The sequence below is a fragment of the Pseudorca crassidens genome, chromosome 4, assembly GCF_039906515.1.
Source record: "Pseudorca crassidens isolate mPseCra1 chromosome 4, mPseCra1.hap1, whole genome shotgun sequence".
In the NCBI taxonomy this organism is placed as follows: Eukaryota; Metazoa; Chordata; class Mammalia; order Artiodactyla; family Delphinidae; genus Pseudorca; species Pseudorca crassidens.
Window position 1 is genome coordinate 122,498,161 of NC_090299.1, and position 15,219 is coordinate 122,513,379.

General features: G+C 50.7%; 1 protein-coding gene across 4 annotated transcripts in view; it reads right to left on the minus strand.

The window, feature by feature from the left end:
- Window positions 1-310: 310 nt before the first annotated feature.
- The window catches only part of TMEM131L (transmembrane 131 like), a 160,074-nt gene continuing 145,165 nt past the window's right edge, over window positions 311-15,219 (minus strand). For 3 of the 4 annotated variants that reach the window (XM_067736615.1, XM_067736616.1, XM_067736614.1), the window contains exons 28-35: window positions 14,786-14,952; window positions 13,543-13,728; window positions 10,796-10,874; window positions 9,120-9,202; window positions 4,624-4,744; window positions 3,091-3,182; window positions 1,601-1,740; window positions 311-719 (exon numbers count right to left, since the gene is read on the minus strand). In XM_067736615.1, coding sequence (XP_067592716.1) covers window positions 444-719; window positions 1,601-1,740; window positions 3,091-3,182; window positions 4,624-4,744; window positions 9,120-9,202; window positions 10,796-10,874; window positions 13,543-13,728; window positions 14,786-14,952 — 1,144 coding nt within the window. In that variant the 3' untranslated portion in view covers window positions 311-443. Of the gene's footprint in view, window positions 720-1,600; window positions 1,741-3,090; window positions 3,183-4,623; window positions 4,745-4,768; window positions 6,547-9,119; window positions 9,203-10,795; window positions 10,875-13,542; window positions 13,729-14,785; window positions 14,953-15,219 lie in introns of those variants that run through there. The other variant, XM_067736618.1, reaches the window with a different exon arrangement.

A 15,219-nucleotide genomic window follows, 5' to 3' on the forward strand; every position in this document is an offset into this window, starting at 1 on the left:
GTTTCAATCAACGGAGCACTTGAAACAAAATCCTGGCTGCCTGAGCCACAGGCCCGTTACAGCAGCATCCCTCGGAAAGCCACCTGATCAAAGTCACTTTCCGCAAGCTCCCGGGGAGTCCGATGCCCACGGAGGGGGCAATCACTGCAGTGCTTTCTTTCTCAACTCTTACCTTCTTAGAAGCCGCCCTGGTCCTGATTTACACATTTGGTGTGTCTGACACGCTTCTTGAGTTATGAAGTTAGGACACATGGATGCTTCATTTCTATCACTGTTTTGTGAAGGATTAAAAAAAAATAGAGCACCCAGATTTCATTAAAAAATTTATTTTCATATAAAAGTGCCAAAATAACCACAAACGTCAATCTATGTCAACAACCAGTTTACGCTAGTAATCAAAACACAAGCCTCTTTATTCACACTGTTAAAAACTCGAATCTTGTTCACACGTTCCCACAGTAGCTCGAGTCTCTGGACAGTGGGAAGTTTGCGTTCCTGTTCGCGGTGCTAGTCCATATGTCCAGGTCCATATAGGCACGGAATGGGTTAAACCCAGGGTAGTATTCCTTGCACATGACCGCCTGGTTTTCCATGTGAGTCGAGTGTTCCGTGGTGGGGTTGATGGGGCAGCAATTTTCATACACGTCGCTTTGCGGGGCCCAGATGGAACCAAAAAGTCCAGACATCGGAGACAAGCTTCGGGTGCTTGTGAGGTAGGGCTGAAGGATACGTGAGGAGAAGAAAAAAAAAATAAAGAAAGAAATGTTTAAAAAAATAAAGAAGGCTTAGAAAGGCAATGGCAAGGTTGACTATCTGACAGGCAGATACAAACCAGCCTAGCAAACACGCACCAGCACCCTCAACCGCTCAGTACTTGGACTTGGACTCAGCCTGTTCGCTCGGAGGGAAACCGGACACTTACCAGCATGTCCCTACTGCTGTCGTGCCCCTGGTGACTGGCCTGATGGCGGGGAGGGAACATCCCTGTCACACAGACAGGCTACCCGTGGCTACCACAGTGTAATCAATCCAAGCTACCTGGACATTATTACACTATTCTCAGCCACCTGAGTGGCTTTAATTCCATTTTCCTCAAACAGAAGGTCATGAAATTCCCATCAAACTATCGATAACCTTTTATCAACCCAAGGAAGGACCCACAGGTCGAATGCCCTCTATTTGTAAAGCAGCAGCAGAGTGGGTGTCAGAGAAGCACAGAGGGTGTCCCCAGGCAGGAAGCCCTCCAGACCTGTCGCTGACACTGCCTGACCTTCCTGGAAGGTTCATCTCATCTCCTCCCACAGATGAAAGGTCAGCGAGGCCACAGGAACACAGCTGCATCCCAGAGGGCTTCCTGGCCCAAGTTCAACGTCATCAACAACCATCTCTCCTCAGTGTGGTTTGGGGCGTCTTGGCTGCTGGTGTCTGCAAGCCCCTGCCCATCTGACTACGTGTGAGCCCCCTGCAGAGCGTGGCTGGTGACCTAAGGGGAACAAGCCGGGCTCTGGCTGATCTGAACCCAACCCTAAAGCTACAGTGAGACCAGGATGAGGCAGGCACCGGAAAGAACCCAGGCACAGCAGGACCGGGCGGCACTGACCGGAGAGCTGATGAGGCCAGCGTGTCCCCAGGCGGTCGGCACATTTGGGGGGCTGTTCCAGGCAGACTGGGAGCTGTGGTCAATGAAGTCTGTCTGAACTTCGGCAGGACAGGGGAAGCCATTGGGGTAGTTAATGTTTTCTACAAAGAATGGGAGACATCGACAGAGGTGAACATTTTTCTGGAGACAATGGAATTCTCCCTCTCAGACAGAAAGCTCTCAAGGCCTTACTATATTGACAAGTTAAAGATGAACATAAAATAATTACTCCATGACACACACCACCTGGGAAGCCCTCAGGAAGTTCTTCCTCTGGGCTTAATTTTTTGTATTTGATAATTTGATGGGACTCTTTCTAATACACAGAATACACTAAAATACTGCTATACTTTTATAGTAGTAGATACTACCATAGATTTGAATAGTGTCAAGGTTCTTACCAGTCCTTAAAATTTTCTTTTATTGCCTGTCATGCCAATGTCGGCCATCTCCACATACACCATATGCATTGATAAAGTAATAGGAAACCAAGCCCTTCTCCAACAGCAGTAAGAAGGTATAAACACAGCCTCACAGGCAGAAAGAAAGTTACCACAGCACCCCCTTGTGATTATCATAGAGCACTGCATATATCAAAACCCAGATAAGTACAAGCATCTTGTACTTATATTTGGGCCCAAGAATCTGCAATTTTTCACAATTTCCCCTTCAAGCTCCTTCCCTTCCTTCAGCAGCACCATCCAGGGGCATAAGCATCAGGACATGCTGAGGAACAAGCAGGTAAATGATTCTACCTCACCTGGGACTTGTTTGCCTAAAAAGAGTAACTAACCCCAGCCTCCCAATGGATAATCCAATGGATAATCCACAGTTTAGGTCCACATAGATCCAAATGACCCCGTTCTACCTAATTTGAAGGACTAAATAGATTAGGGTTATTTGTACAAGTTCCCAGACACCCGGGTTTAGAGGGCTTTTTTGGGCCATATAAAATTACATATGGCAGGCGTGCTGGACCCACACGAAGGACTGACTCAGCAGCATCCTGGAAGATCATTCTCAAAGGCACATTCTCTGCAGTTAGTGTGTTGAGTCCACACGCCCTTCCTGCTTTGACTTTCTGAGAATAAAAGAATGGCACTGGGGACTTCCCTGGTGGTCCAGTGGTAAAGAAAGAATCCACCTTCCAATGCAGGGGACGCATGCTCGATCCCTGGTCAGGAAACTAAGATCCCACATGCCGCGGGGCAACTAAGCCCGCGTGCCACAACTACTGAACTCTCGTGTCTCAACAAGAGAGCCCGTGTGCCGCAAACTACAGAGCTCACGTGCCCTGGAGCCCGTGCCACAACTAGAGAGAGAAAATCCACATGGCACGACTAGAGAGAAGCCCGTGCACTGCAATGAAAGATCCCGCGGGCTGCAACTAAGACCGACACAGCCAAAAAAAAAAAAAAAGAATGGCATTAGGATTGTCCAAATAGCTTTACCTTCCGGAAAGGCATTGTAGTCGTTCAATTCCAGGGGGCAGTACACACTGGGAAACTGGCCTTCACACGTTGCATTCCAATCAATGAAACTGCTACAAAAAACAAGGGGTCTAGTTTCAGAAACAGGATGTCAACAGATCAAGGAAAGAAAGAGGAGTACGATGTTATTGCCCAGCATCCTCATCGCTGCTAATTCCTCAACTCTGGAAAATTAAAGAAGTACTTTATTGTCACAGAATCAAAGACTTACTAACTCAACGCTCATCACCAATGACACAGCACTGCAGGATGGATGGCTTGGACTGGATGCCCACTTCCTTTCAATGGGGATGTAATTAATGTACAGCATAGGAAACACAGTTAATCACACTGTAATACTCTGTGTGGTGAGAGATGATGACTAGACTTACATGGTGATCATTTTGGAACGTATAAAAATAATGAATCACTATGTTGTACAACTGAAATGTAATACTGTATGTCATTTATAATTCCAAAGAAAGTCAGAGATGGAGTTTGATCTGTTGAGTACAGAGAGCCAGGGACTCAGGGAAAAGTGGGGGCAGGGGAGCTTTTCTTTAAATGAGACAAGAAAAAGCAAATAAATTATGCCTAGATAAGGGGAATGGATCAAAACCCGGCTTTCAGTTTGCCAGAGAAGTACTTTCACTTAGACTGTAAAAAACTTGCCCATGGTTAGGTGTAAAGCATGTAAGCAGGACCAAGATTTGAAAGAGAAAATTGCTCTCACTTTTAACTAAAAGATATTACATTTAAAAAAAAAACAAACAAACAACAAACTAAAACCCACCCGCGTTTGTTAAGTCTAACCAGAGGCAGAGCCCGTGGCTGTGGCTTTGTCAGCACGTGGAGGATGGGACACTGCTGAGAGGGTCCCAACACCCACCCAGGGGGCTCAAACACATCCGCTACGAACTGCCACCTTCCGCTCGGGGCAAGGCCAGACTATGACTCATGGTAGATGCTTTGATCCCAACTGCAATCTGGATTTTCATTATAGAAATAAGAAAGTAACTACCTCTATTATAATAAGCTAAACTCCCCAATAAAACTTCAACTGGATTCTGATTAAACACAGATATTAACATTTTCTCAAGGTTTCATAATCGAATGATTAATCTAATGTCAAGTCTAAGAAGCTGCCACTTGTGGAACTATTTTTCAATACTCAAATTATTCGATCTTTAAAATTTTTAAATGTGTTCAAGATTAATGCCAAGGAAAAATGGAAATTTTTATTCTGTTAGCGGGTAGGAATTATGAGGGACTGTTTTTGTTTTTTCAGTTTTGCCTCTAATATATGAATAGCTCGTCTTTTCAGTTTAAAAAGGAAAACACTGACGTGGTCACCGGCTGTTACTTTTTTCCTTCCCTGTTTCTCTCAATTCCTGGCTTGTAATTTTTCAGACATCACAGCTCAACTCCAGAAAGCAGCTGGCAACACCCAGCTCAGGAGCTGGGGAGAAAGCCCGGACCCGGCCGCTGCTGCCGTCATCGGGATGGAGCGCATACCTGCTGTGCACCGGGGCGGGCGCGGGCAGCACGGCCGGCCCGCTGCTCTCCAGGGCGCAGCCGAAGCCGCTGGTCACACACACGGGCTGTGCGGGCCACAGGTCCCCCGGGGGGTAGAGACCTGCGGAAGAGAACAGGCCTCTCAGCCCCCCTCCTTCTCATGCAGCCCTCGGCCACCCTTCCTGCAAGGACCAGCTCGACTTCTCCTCCCTCCAGGAAGCCCCGCCCCCAGCCCGTATCACCCGCTGGCTTCACCGCTAGAGCCCTTCTGTCTGTAAAGTGCAAGGGCCGCGCGCTGCTTTGACCTGCACTTCAGACGGGACACAACCGTCTCCTGGCCCGGATTACGAGATTATGGTAGTGACTCAACAAGCACTGCAGGGCCTGCCTGCTTCCTGCAAAGCCCCGGCAGGATTCCCAGGACACAGCAGTGAACACGTTGACATTCAAGTGAGCGGAGACAAACAACAAACAAAAGAAGTAAGAAGCTGGGAAAACGGTGCTGTTACAGCCCCAGGGATGAGACACAAGGATTCTGTGGCAGTGGAGGGGGCCAACCTCAGCACCAGGGGAGAGAACACCCTGCACCCTGCAGGTACCGGGCTTGGAGTGACGTGAGTGAGCCCTGTTTTCCACAATTGCCCCCGAGGCTTCCTCGGGAGGGACCCTGTCCCGGCTCGGCGCTCCCAAGCCGTGGAAGCGCCTGTCTGCTGGGTGTGCCAACAATATGGTCCTGACCTCAGTCTGAACACCGTCCCCCTAAACCTTTCCAGGGGACACCCGGCTCCTGCTCTTCCCAGCAAACACCTGCAGCACCTCTGCTTGTCTCCACCTTCACCGCCACAGCCGTTGCTCATTCGTGGGATGCACGGATGGACGCCATTGGTTGGTGGCATGGATTAAAGGGGCAGACTGGCCATCTGCACATGGGCAGGAACTCCACAAAGAAAGAATAGACTCAACTATTCGAAATGCACTGGGAACCCGAAGGTCTACCAGCCAACCAGGCCACACGGGGATGGGGGGAATACATGGACAGGAATACGTGGACACAACTCTCGCCTTCCAGGCAGCGTGTGCGCCCCCAGGGCTGCACCCCCATGTGGGAGCCGGCGGCAATCACCCGCCTGGAGACCCGGAGACCTGCAGCTCACGGTGGTCAGAGAGACCCTCGAGCGTTTAAAGAAACACCACCAGAGACCACGTAGCTGTCATAGCTGTGGGGGTCTCTCAAGGACGAGGTCCACCTCCTAAGGTCGCCCTGGTGTTTGGGGCCTCGCTCAGCGGTTGGGCAGGCACCCTACGGTCAGTCCTGCAGGGCGGGGCATCCTGCCGTGAAAGTCCTGTTGAGAATCGCTGGGACCAGAGGCTGCATGAGCCGATTAAGATCAGATCAACCAAGAACCGCCTCTGCACTCAGGTGCTCATGAACAAATGGACCGGAAGCCAAGACCGCACAGAAACGAGGGGTGTGTATGCTGCTTCGAGACGATCTCTGTGGGTCTCACGTTTCTTTGCTTCCTGGAATGGATGCTCTGACTGCCCACGTTCTGACCTATCTTTCCAAGGATATTTGCTAAACAAAGCCTCAGAAGATGGAGACAGGATCTCCCCCTAGAGCAACGGGCAAGTTTGCTTCGTCCAACATAATAAAGATAATGTCGCCCACCTGGGCGGCCCTGCATCGCCCCCAAGAGACTGGAGGCCTGAAGGAAGTGTGCTTACAAGACGCTCAGGCTGCTTGCTGTGCTAAGCGTCCTATTCTCTGACCCAGGAGTCTCTTGTCCTCTGGCAGCAGCTACAAAATCATGGCAGGCTAACTTGTCAGCTCGTAATAAGTAGGGTAAACACCTCAGACCCTTCCCCGGTCTCGACAGTGATGTGATCTGACTCACGTTCAATATCATCCCTCTGGCTGCTGTACTGAAAAGAGACGGTAAGGTGGTGGCGGATGTTCACCAGCGTTACCGTGGTGATCGTTTTGCAATATGTACATATGATGAATCATTACATTAGTTATACCCCTGAAACTAATCTAATATTATGTATCAATTATATCCCAAAAAGAAAGAAAATAAAAGACAATGAGATAGCGAGGTGAGGTGAGAAGTAGAGAGACCTGTCGGGAGGCTGCGGCGAGAAAGAATGGTGGCCGTGGGGAGAAGTGATCAGATTCTGGGTCTGTCTGGAAGGCAGAGGCAGAGAGTGAGAGAACAGATCCCATGTGGGGATGAGGAAAAGAGTCCAGGATGACGCCCAGACTTCTGGCCTGAGCAACAAGAAAGCCCGAGTGGGAGGCTGTGTGAGGAGTAGGGCTGAGCAGGTGAGCGTACGGGACACCGGTGCAGGCCTGAGGACAGATGGCACCGGCAGCGGGCTGTGCAGAAGTGGGAGCTGTCGGGGGGCTGGAGGTGGACGGACCACCAGGAGAGCACGACCCAGATGAGCATGAGAGCTGGGGGAGCCGAGGGGAACTGCACCGGGACCCCCGAGGTCACAGCCCGAGCAGAAGGTCTCAGGAGGCCGGAGTGCGGGGCCCCGGCCACGGAGATCACTGGGGTCCCGCAGACACTGCTCCGGTGTCACGGCACAGCCAGCCCCAGCGGTTTCAGGGAGAACAGGAGGAAAGGAATCTAAGCAGCAGGCAGACAACTCCCCCAGGCGGCTCTCCCAGAGAGGAGGGCACAGAAGCAGCCAGATAAGGGGGCGTCAAGGGAGAGAGCGACTGCTTCTGTGTTAAGGATGGGACGGGAGGTCTCACGGTATGTACGGATGCCGGTGGGCACGACCCGTTAGAGAAAACCTGGCGCTGGCACCGAGCCGGAGCGGGACCCCACAGAGGAGGGCAGCCTGACAACCCACGGGCCGCAGCAGGAGGGCAGCGGGGGTGGCGGGTGGAAGACAGGGCAGGCGGAGCCTCTCTCTTCCCCAGGAAGCAGGAAGCATCAGCTAAGGGAACCAGGCAGAGGACTGACAGGTGGGCACGGGGGGCGGGGTGGGGGGGGTGGGGGCCGCAGCTGCCGCGAGGCTGGCAGCCGGCCGGCTGTGTGTGCTGCCCTCCAGTCTCACTCATCTGCACGGCACAGGGCAGAGAAGCTGGAAAACTGGGCAAAACCACGCCCGTGGCTCTGCAAGGAGGGTGCAGCGCAGGGGGAGGGGGCCCAGAGGGGACGTGACAGCAGGTGGGAGGACTGAGGCTGGGGCGCGTGAGGGAGGTGCGGGCAGAGGAAGGGGACGGCACCGGCGCTGTGGACAGTGACTGTGAACAAGGGCTGTTTCTGTAGTGACTTTAGGGCCTCAACAGGGATTGTAACGGGTCATCAAAAAGTAACTGCAGACTATTAACAAAGACGAGGTAAAAAGGCGCTTGAAACACATACACACAACATGGATAAGACTCTAGATGACATACGATTCTCCAACTGACGACAAAAACAAAGACAGGAGAACATGGCAGGCGTACCTGTTTTGACACAGGTTTTCTTTTTCCTCACCGTTCATTAAATCCTCTCCCTCCTCTATCACCTCAAAGAGAAAAGGTGGTACCTTCTAAACCTCCCTAAATCTTGCCTAAGCAAATTACTGAATTTAAGAGTATTTTTTCATCAAAAACACTTATTTTTATTGGACCAGTAGGCAGATCCAACTCACAAATAGTTTATTTCTGTTGATAATCTGACAGCAGATAAACTCTCTGTAACCACAGAGCTGGAAGCCTCCTGCCTTCAAAGTAAAAGTGCCCACTGTGCTGGGCAGCCTTTAGTCCAGCACGATTCACGTGAGCAAAAGCAAGAGCTCGACGGTGCCGCAGAGGGTAACAACCAGGCTCATCCTGCCACCATTCAAGAGCCTGGTTAGGCAGGAAGGAGGCGCGAGGAGAAAAGAGGAGAAACGAAGGCAAGAGAGGTGAAGGGAAGGAGAAGGAAAGAGAGGGGGCCTGGAGCTAACCTCCGGGGCAGACCCTGGGCGGAGCGGCTTCCCTCCCTGGGCCCCGTGTCCAGGCTCCTGGGCCGCCGTCCCTGCCTGGCTGAGGAGCAGAGCTCAGCGCTTGGCCTCAGCACCGGTGCAGGAGGGAGGCTGGATCAGTGGACAGGCTTCTGAGACAAGGGGGAGGAGTGGGGACGGGGGACAGGCAGAGACACGGGAGGTGGAAGTCAGCTAATCGGGGCGCTGGACCCTCCGTCTGCTCCCCGCTTTTCTGCCACCCTAGATGGGAAAGGGAACTAAAGGCGGAGGCAACCCCTGTAAAGGGGCCCCACCTTGCTCCGGGGCCACAGGCCACCTGTGCCTTGTGTCCCAGGATGGAGCTCAGGGTCCGTGCAGAAGGGGCAGCCGAGGCCAGGGGCCCTGAGGACGCCAGGGCAGAGGACAGGGGCCTTCCCGACGCTCGGGAGCCGGGGCACAGACAAGCCAGCTCTGTCTGTTCTCAAGCTCCCCGGCCAGCAGCACGACATGGACACCTGGCCGGTGTCCGGAGCAAGAGCAACGGGCCTCACCTTTATCTTCTTCAACAGCCGCAGGCCCAGCAGGAAGGCTGGGACAGGGGGCGTCCACGTGTCGGGGGAAGCTACTCACGTCTCTGCGGGGAGAGCAAGAAGATGAGCCACTGACCCTCTCTGTACAAGGAAATGCTGGATTTCTGTAACTAAGTCCGTGCTTTTTTTGTTTTTTTTTTTGTTTTTTGCGGTACGCAGGCCTCTCACTGTTGTGGCCTCTCCCGTTGCGGAGCACAGGCTCCGGACGCGCAGGCTCAGCGGCCATGGCTCACGGGCCTAGTCGCTCTGCGGCATGTGGGATCTTCCCGGACCGGGGCACGAACCCGCGTCCCCTGCATCAGCAGGCGGACTCTCAACCACTGCGCCACCAGGGAAGCCCCTGACTGCGTTTTTACATGAATTCTTCCCCTCAAAAACCATAAAGATACTAGAGACATAAAGGTATACACCCACAAAAGGGCTGAGGAATATTAAATTCCCAAGATCCAGAGAAGTCTTTTTTTTTTTTAAATAACATCTACCTTCAATCTTCTATTTTGGTGTAAGAGTATGTATGTATGTATGTATGTATGTATTCATTCATTCATTTATTTATGGCTGCGTTGGGTCTTTGTTGTTCTGCGCAGGTTTTCTTTAGTCGTGGCGAGTGGGGGCTACCCTTTGCTGTGGTGTGCGTGCTTCTCATTGTGGTGGCTTCTCTTGTTGTGGAGCACGGGCTCTAGGTGCACAGGCTTCAGTAGCTGCAGCACACAGGCTCAACAGTTGCGGCACATGGGCCCCAGAATGCGTGGACTTCAGTAGTTGCGGCACGTGGGTTTCAGTAGTTGTGGCTTGCGGGCTCTAGACTGCAGGCTCAGTAGTTGTGGCGCACGGGCTTAGTTGCTCCACGGCATGTGGGATCTTCCCGGACCAGGGGTCGAACCGTGTCCCCTGCACTGGCAGGTGGATTCTTAACGACTGCGCCACCAGGGAAGCCCCCAGGGAAGTCTTGTTTTAACAAACACCAACAGCACAATGCTAACTAAGGTAGTCTGCAGTTTCCAATCTGCCTTTCAGCAGCTGGCAACAACCTCCCACTCCTGGTTTACTCTCTACCCCTAACAGAAACAGCTCGCATAGAGCTTTCCTCATCCATTCCATTTTTATGACACCACCCCCTGTCCTCTCATGGTGCCTAAAACCTAACCACACTCCTCACTCTGAAACCCTCTCCTTCTAACATACCCTCCTCTTCTCCCTCTCAGTAAATGGTGCTTGTTTATTTTGTCCGATGCTGCAGAAATCATCACACGGTGAAACCGTAAACATGTGTCTCCTAGGTTCTTGCAAACTTTTCTGAATCATCAGTGCTCAGTTTTATTTCAAGTCCTAGAAAAGAGTAGCTGGTTCCCATCCTTACTGTTACTACTGTTCTTCCTACTTTCAGGAGTGACACCTTCTAACGCGGCCGTTCACTGAAAGGACCAGCGATACCAGAGACGTCCCCACACAAGCGTGTTGTCTTGGAAAGATTGTACGCCCTGAATTATTAATAAAATCAGATTTTACTTTCTCACATCCTTAAAAGGTTTTCCTATTTTAGCCTGCAGAACCAAGTACAAAGAAGAAACACACGGAATGAAAGAAAAAAGCAGTACCTAAAACATACTGTAAAAGCTGGAAAACTAAACACTTACGTGGGATTGCAGATGTTATGAGAAAGATTCAAGGAGATGGGAGCTTCAGAGGGAAAGTCATTTTGTGAAACACTGTCTCCTGCATAAAAACAAAAAGGTGATCACAAGTTTTTATAAGCATAATTCAACTGTGTATATCCTGTGTTAAGATGCAGATCGCTAACGTCGTTAACCCCTATGAATGATTTATTTTTCACATTTAATGGATAGTCAGTCGATTTTTTAATTAAAAAAACTTTTACGTATGAATGTGTATAAAACTTGGATCATACTTCAAAAATACTTTGTGTTTTTGATCTTTTACACAATTAATTATATTGGGGGGGGACTTCCCTGGTGGTCCAGTGGTAAAGAATCCACCTTACAATGCAGAGGAAAACGGGTTCCATCCCTGGTCAGGGAACTAAGATCCCACATGCCGCGGGGCAACTAAGCCTGCATGCCACAACTACTGAGCTCATGAGCCTCAACTAGAGCCCTGTGCTACAAACTACAGAGCCCACATGCTGGGGAACCCGCGTGCCACAACTAGTGAGAGAAAACCTGCATGCCACAACTAGAGAGAAGCCCGCGCGCCACAACAAAAGATGCCGCATACTACAACTAAGACCTGACGCAGCCAAAAATAAATAAAATAAATATGTACATAATAAATACATCTTTTAAAAAATTATATTGGGGACATTTTCCTGATATTTATTATACAACCTCTGAACATAACTAGACTGAGTCTTATGCCCTGTGTTACAAGCAAGGCCATCACTCACCTTTCTCATTCTCCTGCTGTTGGCCTTATCCCCCAAGCGAGAGCTGCGCTTCTATTTTTTCATTGATGTTAAGCACCAATTTTAAAAACTCTCGCGTTAGCACCATCAGGCGTACTGCCTTCAGTGGCCAAGAAGACCATCCCCACCACCAAACAAAACACTGCAAGCCGTCCTGCATCCACGCCCTCATGGCGTTCTCCGGCACACAGTAATAAACAGATGTACGTGTATGTCCGTGGGGGGTCACTAGGCAAACAGTGTCTAAAAACGCACCTGCAGGAAGGGCCAATGATGTGAAAAAGGCTGAGAAACGGACTGAAATCACAAGTGGGCATGTGTCTAGGTTTTTATGGTGCCAGGGCCCAGGTCTCCCAGACAGGAGCTTCTTTATAGGTAATCACTGCTGGCAGGAGACACAGCAGAGGCCGCTGTAATGAGCGGGAGGCAGTGGGAAGTGGGCTGGGCTCGGGAGGAGTCAGGGTCCCAGGGTGTCCAACAAGCCACGGGACCTCTCTGAGCCCAGGTCCTTGGAGGCACGGGGAGCGCCCCCCGTGGCCCTGCGTACAGAGTGAGCGTCCCATGGATGCCACGGTGACGCCAATGGAACCCGTCTCCCCCCTGTCCTGATAACAAAGCTTAACCTGTACTATGTTGACCATGACAGCGAAAAGGAGTGAATTAAATCTTTACGTAGACATGGAGGTACGACAAACAACACTGAGTGAAACAGCAAGACGCAGCATGCTTACTGAAGCGTGATCTCCGTTATGTAAGTTAAAAACAATTCTCTGGGGCTTCCCTGGTGGCGCAGTGGTTGAGAGTCCGCCTGCCGATGCAGGGGACATGGGTTCGTGCCCCGGTCCGGGAAGATCCCACATGCCGCGGAGCGGCTGGGCCCGTGAGCCATGGCCGCTGAGCCTGCGCGTCCGGAGCCTGTGCTCCGTGATGGGAGAGGCCACAACAGTGAGAGGCCCACGTACCACAAAAAAAAAAAAAAAAAAATTCTCTGTTTTGTTGATATATGAATGTAAAATAAAGTATGGATTAAAAGAATACACAGCAAGCCCATGACAGTGGACAGTGAGTCTCTCAAGCAGGAGGAAGCGGAAGACTACAAAATATTACCTCTTAAAAAAAAAAGGAGGGCAAATATGACAAAATTAAGAGTTATTAATTCTAGGTGACAGAAATATAGATGCTTCTTTGACCTTTCCTGTATCTTTAAATTTTTCAAAAACAAGGGAGGACCACTGTTCATAGCAACATTATTCATAAGACGCAAAAGGTGGAAAAACCCAAGTGTCCATCAACAGATGAATAGAGAGATAAAATGCAGTCTATTCACAGACAACGGAATATTTATTATTCAGCCTTTAAGAAGGAAGGAAATCCTGACATGTCACAACATGGATGAACCTTGAAGACACCATGCTAAGTGAAATAAGCCACTCACCAAAGGACAAGTATTGTATGACTTCACTTACCAGATACGAGAGTATTCAAATTCACAGACAGAAAGCAGAATAGAGGTTCACAGGGCTGTAGGGGTGGGGAAGGGAGAGCTACGGTTTAATAGGTACCGAGTTTCTCTTTGGGATGGGGAAGAAGGCCCAAAGATGGATGGTGGTGATGACTGCACAACAATGTGAACGTATTTAATGCCACTGAATTGGACACTTAAAAATGGTTAAAATAGTAGATTTTGTGTTATATATTCTTTACCACAACAAACAAATGTACAAGTGAAAAAATAAACGTGGAAATTCTTTGAACTGTTTCCAAGATACAGACTTTAAAAAATAATAATAATAATGGAGGGAGGCAGGAAGGAAGAAAGAAAAAAGAAAGTGGATAAAATGCAAAGCAAAGCAAGCACGGCAATGCAGAGCCCACCGCGGGCAGGCGGCACTGGAAGGCAGATCAGGCCCCTGTTCTGGGTGCCGGGGCAGGAGGGCCAGGAGGCCTCAGTCCCAGACTCACCAGGTGGCAGGAAGTGCTGAGGGCCCAGCATGGGCTTCTTGTCCCCGTCAGAGCTGCTGGCACTGCTCCAGCTGCCCCAGCTGCCCCGGCTGGCACGCACGCTGCCCGAGGAGCTGCCACAGTCCGAGCTGGAGTCTGAGCAGGACTTCTCCATGCGCTTCTTCCCCGGCTTCTGGAAGTAACCCTCTGTGGGAAGTGAGAGAGGAGTCGTGTTTCGCTTACAGAGTTTTCAACCTGATGCCACTTCCAGTAGAAGGAGAGAGGCCAAGGTATGAAGAAGGCAGGGCTCAGCTTCAGGATCTGCCCCCTCTGCCCATCCAGCGAGAAGGAAGACGCTCCCTGAAACTGACGATGGGCCCTGAGGAAGCCGCGGGGATGAGTCACGGGCCCCACAGGCTCTGCCGTGGGCCGGACAGTGAACGTGGTCTAGCCTGAGACAGTCAACACCAATGATAATCGCGACCTAAAAGTGGTTCTGGAAATAACAAGTACTTCTCTCAAGAAAATCAAGGCTACTCTCTCGGACTGGAGACGTGTAGGTAATTTCTCTCTCTTGTATTAAAATGTCCCCCAAGATATACGTACGACTGATGCACTCTGCTGTACACCTGAAACTAACACAACACTGTAAATCAACTAGACTCTCATAAAAAGTGCTTTTAAATGTCCACCGAGAGTTTCACAGTATTATTTATGTGTGGGTGGGAAGAACCTCCAGGAAGACCGAGAAACAACGCACACGTGTCTGGAAATGTGCGTGTCGGTGTCCCACACCCCTCCCCCCCCCGCAGGACCTTCCTCTCCTGCCACCCTCCACCCCTCCCTGGACCCAGCCCCGGGGCCCCCAGGTCACCGGCCAGCAGCCCTCGGCGGAGCAGCAGCCTGGCTCTGCAGGAACCACCTGGCGCAGGGGTGTGAGGACGGCCGCTGTTCTCCCCTGGCTTTCCCCTACCCTCCTCTTTCACCAAGGGAGTCCTGTCCTGAGCCATCACCCACGGTTATTCAGCCGTCGGCATGACACAGTCGAGAGTGGCCAGATTTTAGAGGAGTGGGAGGTAGGCGGGGCAACCCTACGGGCCTGCCCAGGCTCAGAAGAATCGCAGCCTACTGTCTCATCCGGACAGCTTTCCATTCAGGCTTGGGTGAAGTGATAAGCTCTCACACTGGGCACTTCCCCGAGGAAATAACAATCAACAACAATCCCGACAGAAGCACTGTTTGGTAGCTCCACGCGGTTCCATACCTGCCTCTCCCTGCGAGGCAGGTAAGCTGCTTCCAATGCCAGCATCTGTTTTACATGCTTCCCCAGGGTTTTCCTGGATACACCAGCTCCTTAAGTCGATGTCACTGCTCAGCTCAGACCTTTCAAATTCACTGCACACCAGCTTTAATTCACTCTGTTCCGAAGGCCTGGAAGAGCCACAAAAAAATCACGTCTGCATTTTATCGTGCATACACACATACCTGCTTTCCTTGAGACTTAGCAGAGGTGAAAAGGTGAATCTGGGACAACTTGAGCCCTCTTCTCTCTGGGTCTGCTGGGAGAAGACGATAAGTAAGGGAGAGAGATTAGGAAGAACAAGATTTTGCTGTTTTAGAACGAGAATTAAGTTGGAGCTCATTTAATCTCTTCATATTTTACAGTGAGAAGAGTAAAACTCTACAGGTTAAATGAGT